General features: G+C 47.7%; 1 protein-coding gene across 2 annotated transcripts; it reads right to left on the reverse strand.

The window, feature by feature from the left end:
• Nucleotides 1-803: 803 nt before the first annotated feature.
• TMEM216 (transmembrane protein 216) lies at nt 804-5,946 on the reverse strand. 2 transcript variants are annotated; one of them, XM_012537949.3, is made up of 5 exons: nt 5,822-5,946; nt 5,138-5,239; nt 4,472-4,564; nt 1,655-1,856; nt 804-1,389 (listed from the first exon to the last, which is right to left on the reverse strand). In XM_012537949.3, exons 1-5 carry the CDS (start codon nt 5,832-5,834, stop codon nt 1,374-1,376), a joined length of 426 nt encoding a protein of 141 aa, XP_012393403.3. In that variant the 5' UTR covers nt 5,835-5,946; the 3' UTR covers nt 804-1,373. The 2 variants fall into 2 exon arrangements, with proteins under 2 accessions (XP_012393403.3, XP_004264231.1); XM_004264183.4 differs by having other exon boundaries at nt 5,808-5,869.
• Between the last annotated feature and the right edge of the window lie 1,568 nt (nt 5,947-7,514).

A 7,514-nucleotide genomic window follows, 5' to 3' on the forward strand; every position in this document is an offset into this window, starting at 1 on the left:
TGATAGCAGATGGGCCACATGGCTCAGGGTTTCCTAAAGTGGCTTCTGTGATGGCTTCTTGGGGCTGAAGAAATGGCTGCTATCATGCAAGATGAGAAATAGTTTTAAAGACGGTTACTTGGAGAAGGGAATGATTCACTCATTTAGGGCAACACGCCTCCAGCTTAAAGAATAAAAATAGGGACTTCCCTGGTGGTGCAGTGGTTGGGAGTCCGCCTGCCGATGCAGGGGACACGGGTTCATGCCCCGGTCCGGGAGGATCCCACATGCCGCGGAGCGGCTGGGCCCGTGAGCCATGGCCGCTGAGCCTGCGCGTCCGGACCCTGTGCTCCGCAACGGGAGAGGCCACAATGGTGAGAGGCCCGCGTACCGCAAAAAAAAAAAAGAATAAAAGTATGTGTTCCTTTTATATTAACTTGAAATTTTAAAACAAATGACCAAAAAATATTGGTAAGTTTAGAATATGTTTCTTCCAATTACTCATGCCTCACCCTGGAAAGATGACAATTATCTGTAAGAGGAATGAGAGACAAGATGCTGGCTTTGGGGCAGAGGTGAAGAATGTGAGCAGGCAGGATGACAGATCTGAAGAAGACACAGAAGCTGGCAGGGCCTTTAGGGATTAATTGAGGCTGGAGCTGTGGGAAGAAACTCAGTGGGACACCTTCACCACTGCCTCTGTGTCCACACTGAACCACCAAGCGCAGCCGAGAACAAACCGCTGGGATAGTCTCTACCTTCTCTTAAAGTGGAAGAAATTCTAGGGACGGGTGCCGTGAGGAAAAGGCTACTACAACTTCCGCCACAGAAAATACATCTTTATTATAAAATAATGTTTTGTTTCATGATGAGAGTAGAAAAATAACACTATGAGCTCCAGAGAAAGTTCTGGAGCTCAGTCTCTGAGAAATGGGATTAGCGGCTTTTGCATCACTCTGGGAGCACACCCTCCTGAGGTGCCCCGTGCTCCTGCAGAACGTGGGGCGCAGCACACACAGGGAGTGTGCAGCTCAGGTCCTGCTGGAAGCCCAAGGAGCCTACACGGTCCACACAAGATGCTCTGGCCACGATGATCAAAGAGGAAAACTTGAGGTCAGAAGGGAATTAATTGGTTCTGAGAAGGGCCAGGATGGCGACAGCCTTGCCCCTCCCTATACTGGAGTGTAGAAGAGTCTCTTGAACGGATGATCCTGGTTTAGAAGATGGTGCCCAGTGGGCTTATGCTTGGTTTGTTCCCCAAGGTGTCTGTGCTGAGGAAAAGCTGCAACCTTGCCCAGGACAACTTGACCCACCATTTCTCACTCGTATGGCTAAAGTACCAGAGGTATGTGTGGTCTCAGCCTGTGAGGGCTGCTGGCTGAAATTTTTGTACTTCAAATCCTGTCCATACTGATGGCAGAAAGAAAGAAAGAAACAAAATGTTAAAAGACCAGTGAATAAGAGCAGCTGGCTGGAACTGTTCTATATCCCAAAGCTCTTGGCCCCAAAGAACAAGGAGAATGTCTACCCTAAGTGGGAAAGGCAGTCCCACAGACAACCCTATTTGCCCTTAAAAATCTTCTAGACCCCTCAGGCTTTAGACAAACAATGAATCCCCCCCTGGGATGGGAATCCAACCCTCAGGTGGTAGGAAATGGTCCCTCGGCAGCAGTACCTGGAGAAGGCAGCCAGGGTGAGCACCTCAAGCAGCAGCTCTGAGCCACAGAAGAAGAGCAAGATGCCGTTCATGATGGCTTCCAGGCGGAGCACGTAGGTCTGCAGCAGCAGGTAATAGGAGGCCATCATGGCAGATGGGAAGGTCAAGGCCATGCTAATACCAAGCGGCATCTTTCGTTGGCAGAGGTTTCCCTTTGTACCTGTCAGACACAGCCCATGGAATCACCTCCAAGTGGCCTGCCTTCCCTGGCCTCAGAGGAAAGGCGGGCGGGATGGGATGGACTGGCAAGCAGAGGAAAATGCTCCTGAATGGGGATGTGCAGGTTTATAAATGCGGTCCCACCGTGTTAAAAACTAGAGGCTTGGGCTTCCCTGGTGGCGCAGTGGTTGAGAGTCCGCCTGCCGATGCAGGGCACACGGGTTCGTGCCCCGGTCCGGGAGGATCCCACGTGCCGCGGAGCGGCTGGGCCCGTGAACCATGGCCGCTGAGCCTGCGCGTCCAGAGCCTGTGCTCCGCAACGCAACGGGAGAGGCCACAACAGTGAGAGGCCTGCGTACCGCAAAACAAACAAACAACAACAAAAAAAAGTAGAGGCTTTGGAGCAGCTATAGGATTGCAGTCATTCACCGAAAGGTCCTGCTTCCATTCTGGCTCCCAGTCAAGGGACAATGGGCTCTTTATTTGAGGAAAAATTTTGTAAATCATAAAAATAATATATAATCATTGAAAACTTTTCAGTTAATATAGAAAATACAGAGTTCCCTGGCAGTCCAGTGGTTAAGACTCCAGGCTTCCACTGCAGGGAGCATGGGTTTGATCCCTGGTTGGGGAACTAAGATCCCACATGCCGTACGGGGCAGCCAAAAAATAGAAAAAAATATATAAAAAATAATTTTAGAAAATATAGAAACTAAAAGACCACATGACTCAGCCCTTAGAGATAGCCATTATTACAGAATGATGTATACTGTTTCAGACTTTTTTATGTGTATGGTCACATATTACTATTTATTATTCTAAAAATAGAATCATACTCTGCATACTGTTTTGCAACTTATTTAACCACTTAACATAGTTAGACATCTTTCCACACATAACTACCTTACCCTTTTTTAATGGCTATGAACAATTTCACTGAACCAATGCCATAACTTATTTAACTAATCCTGTACTGATAGATGTTTAGGTTGTTTCTAATGTTTTGATGTTAAAAAATACATGGCAGGGGCTTCCCTGGTGGTGCAGTGGTTAAGAATCCACCGGCCAATGCAGGGGACACGGGTTCGAGCCCTGGTCTGGGAAGATCCCACATGCCGTGGAGCAACTAAGCCCGTGCACCACAACTACTGAGCCTGTGCTCTAGAGCCCGTGAACCACGACTACTGAGGTCATGTGTCACAACTACTGAAGCCCGCGCACCTAGAGCCTGTGCTCTGCAACAAGAGAAGCCACCACAATGAGAAGCCCGCGCACCACAACGCAGAGTAGCCCCCGCTCACCACAACTCGAGAAGGCCCGCGCGCAGCGACGAAGACCCAACACAGCCAAAAATAAATAAAATTTAAAAAATAATTTATAAAAAAACTATACATGGCAATAAACGTTCTCATACAGATATCTTAGCATATCTGTAGAACTATCTGTCTTTTTCAACCATTTTGGAAGGGAAATTGTTAGGTCTAAGAATACGAATTTTACCTGGTAAAACTATTAGCAAAAAGGTTGTACTAATTTATATTCCCAGAGGGTGTGGGAATATAAATACCCACAAGAGTGTGAGACCACAGAGACCTGTTCCTCACAGCCATTCGAATGCTGGGAATTTGGAAACCTTTTTAATCTGATGGGTGAAAATGTTACCTTGTTTTTTCAATTTGCTTCTTGTTAGTGAGCCTGGGCATTTTATCATGGGTATTGGTCCTTGTAATTATTCTTATGTGAATTGCCCATTAGTGTCCCTTGCTAATTTTTTCTTTTTTTTGCTAGTGATAATTTTTTTTTAATTTTTATTGGAGTATAGTTACTTTATAATGTTGTGTTAGTTTCTACTGCACAGCAAAGTGAATCAGCTGTATGTATACATATATCGCCTCTTTTTTGGATCTTCTTCCCATTTAGGTCACCACAGAGCATTGAGTAGAGTTCCCTGTGCTATACAGTAGGTTCTCATTAGTTATCTATTTTATACATAGTATCAATAGTGTATATATGTCAATCCCCTTGCTAATTTTTAAAACTAGGTTTTTTTCTTAGCACTTTATGTGAGCCTTCTTTATCCTTTGTTATATGTGTTGAAACTATTTTTTTCCCCTCAGTGTGTGTTTTAACACCGTTTTCAAGGATGAGATATTCTAACTAATAAGGGCTTGCTCTGTATTTCTGGGGATATAAAACTTGTCCTAGAGAAATCCTTATTCAGAGAAGTGGAGGGGATCTTAGTGCTGACCTGTGCAGGCGTCTACTGCCCTGGATAGGTGTCTACTGCCCTGGACATGGAGGTACAACTGAATCTATTCTCCCAAGCAAACCAGTGAGAGGAACCAGGAACTCTTGTATTAGTTAGACAACTGGGAAGGAATTATCTAATATCTCATGTCACCACCTACTTCTGGCCCTGCAGAGCAACAGACAAATAAATCCTGACCCAAAATATGAAGCAGCTTGAAACTTCAGAGAGGGGGTAACGGGATATACCACCAGATCCAATCTCTTATGGTGAGCCTAGGTTATGTATTGAAACTTTTCCTTGTTAATCAGGTTACAGATACCAGCTCGTCTCATAAGGAATGGAAATATTCTCTGGACAACACTCACCAAAAAACAGTCGAATTACTTCAATTCCAAGATAAAGGAAGAGCATCGCCACATCCAGTACTAGATTGGCTGTTGGATATGGTAGCAGGAGACCTGCCAATACAAAAGTCAGAGCTTGCAAACAACATAGAACAGGACACACAAGAACTCCCACACACCTGGGAATAAAGACAACACGAGTCTTATCAGCGTTCCATGAACTACTTAGTGAGATGTGGGCAGGATCTGTTAACCTGCTGCAGAATCTGTTAACTCCTGGTGCGGCTACGTCTGTTAGAGGCAGGCTCGTTATTACGGGGTTTTACTCCTAACTCGGAGAGTCTATGGGGACTTTGCTCTCCACAGTAATCAGACGTACATGGGTACACAGGCTGCTGAAATGAAGGTTACCAATGGGCTTAAAGTGGAGTTCAGCAAAGAGGTGGTGGGGGAGAGTCAGAATGGAGAAGTCCACATTTCCCAAACTCAAGAAAATCTTGCCAAGGGGCTTCTTACTAAATCATTCTCAAGGAAGTCACCTGATGAAGAGACTTCCACCTTGCAACGAAGAGGAGCCCCAGGGGGCAGAAAAGAATGAAAAACAAGAAGGCTTTGGGTGGCAGCTGGCACTGGGCTGAAGTGGGGAAGGGATGTTGGGGCAAGGGGAGTCAAAACCCCAGGCCTTACCTTTATACAGAAATACGAAGAGTTCCAGCAGGAAACAGGTAGCATAATACCACCCGTTCAGAAAGAACAGGATTTCCAAGGGGGTGGAGGACAACCGTTTACCTGAAAATATGAAAACAGAGAAAAGAGATGGGCTGGAGGGCAGCTCAGCCTCAGTTATTTCAATGGTTCTGTGTCTAACTTGGAGGAAACACGAGGCCGCAGCTAGTGGAAAGGGCCACGTGGGGGCACTTCTGATTGCTGACGAGGAGTACGTGTGTATATACGGTGTGGAGGGGGGTTTCCTTCAATCCCCTTCTTTCCGGAATACCGTCAAACTCGACTCCTTCGGCTTTGGGGCTGAAAGTCAAAGCGTCTCTAAGATCTAACCTCGTCACTATTTGGGAAGGGAAATTGGGGCTCAGAGACCAGCACTGGCCTGTTTGAAATCACGCTGCAAATTCGCAACTGACCTGTCCTAGAATAGGCCCAGCCAAGGATTTGGGGGTATCTGAGACCCGCACCTCGAGACCTTCGGGCACTCAGGGTGGGTGAGTCCGCCAAACCCTGCTTTGGACAAGTGAGGAGTGATGTCCCTAACACCCGAGAAGGAAGGGTTTAGGTCGAGCACTGGGAGAGAAGGTTGGGGGTGGGTGGGTACTGAGGAGAGCGGGACCAGCGACTCACACACCTCCGGAATCTCACCTCGCGACGCCATCTTCAGTCCCCATGGAAACTGCGTACGCGGCTACAGCTACTCCTGGAGCAGCGAGGCGTTGCCGGAAGCTGGGGACGGAGCGACCCTCTATTCTGGCCTCTCTACCCGCCTACCTCACTCTATGGTTACGTGGTGCCTGGGATGTCTCGGTGCAGTCCGCGCGTGCCAGCAAATTGCTTTCGCTGGGGTTTAGGCTGCCGAGCTGAGAGAGAACAGTGGCCGCCCACCGAGCAGTTGTCCTCGGGACCCCGGGAGCGGGAGCGGCTCTTGGGCTTCCCCATACCAGGTTTACAATGAGTCGTCTGAGTGTAGCCAGTAGTGGTAATGTGACCGCAGGATTGGCAAATAGGCCCCGGCCCCAAGATTCTCTTTACTAACAACGATCTGAAAATGAGAAACGGTGTGCACGACAGTGCCATGCAAATGCACGGTGGGGTTTGGGGTCTTTTGTCTAGCAAGCAGCCTTTTTTTGGGGGGAAAGGGTAGTAGGGGGTTTTGTGCCTCTGATTTACGAACCAGGTAGTTAGAAGACACCAGAATTAATCGGAACTAGAGGCTCCTTTCAAGGAGCATAAGTGAGACGGGAAGATGAAACATGATCACCAGGTGACCCAAGACGTGTATGGGAGTCGAGAAGACAAAGTACTCGCGGTGGGAATTGAGAAAAGTTTACAAGAGATGGTCTGTAAACTGGGCCTTGAAGCCTGCTTATGCTGTGGAGCAGTAAGTGTGTTACCATTCTCAGAGGAGTAGAAAGAAGGGTTTTGTTTTTGTTTCTGTTTTGGCGGTACGCGGGCCTCTCACCGTTGTGGCCTCTCCCGTTGCTGAGCACAGGCTCCGGACGCGCAGGCTCAGCGGCCATGGTTCACGGGCCCAGCCGCTCTGCGGCATGCAGGATCCTCCTGGACCGGGGCACGAACTCGTGTCCCCTGCATCGGCAGGCGGATTCTCAACCACTGCGCCACCAGGGAAGCCCGAAAGAAGGGTTTTGAAGTGGACTCAGGTTAACTTGACTGTTAGTCACTGTCAGTAAGGGTAGGACAGGAAACATGGCACAGTCAAACCAGGTAATTTGAGTAGAGTGACTAATTTTTTTTAAACTAAATTTGTTTTTTTATTTTTGGCTGTGTTGGGTCTTCATTGCTGTGCTCAGGCGTGCAGGGGCTACTCATTGTCGTGGCTTCTCTTGTGGAGCATGGGTTCTAGGCGCGCAGGCTTTAGTAGTCGTGGCACGTGGGCTCAGTAGTTGTGGCTTGCAGGCTCTAGAAGGCAGGCTCAGTAGTTGTGGTGCACAGATTTAGTTGCTCCACAGCATGTGGGATCTTCCCGGGCCAGGGCTTGAATCCGTGTCCTTTGCTTTGGCAGGCAGATTCTTAACCACTGCACCACCAGGGAAGCCCCGACTAATTCCCCCGCACCCCCCCCAACCCCGACTAATTTTTTTTTTAAGTGTACAATTCAGTGGCATTAATTACATTCACAATGTTGGGTAACCATCACCATCATTTACAAAGCCTTTTCATCATCCCAAACAGAAACTCTGTAACTGTTAAGCACCCACTCCCCCCAGCCCCTGCTAACATTTAATCTACTTTTTATGTCTATGAATTTGCCTATTCTTTATATTTTAAATAAGTGGAATCATACAGTACTTGTCCTTTTGTGTCTGGCGTAATTCCA

Source organism: Orcinus orca, chromosome 8, assembly GCF_937001465.1.
Source record: "Orcinus orca chromosome 8, mOrcOrc1.1, whole genome shotgun sequence".
Lineage (NCBI taxonomy): Eukaryota > Metazoa > Chordata > Mammalia > Artiodactyla > Delphinidae > Orcinus > Orcinus orca.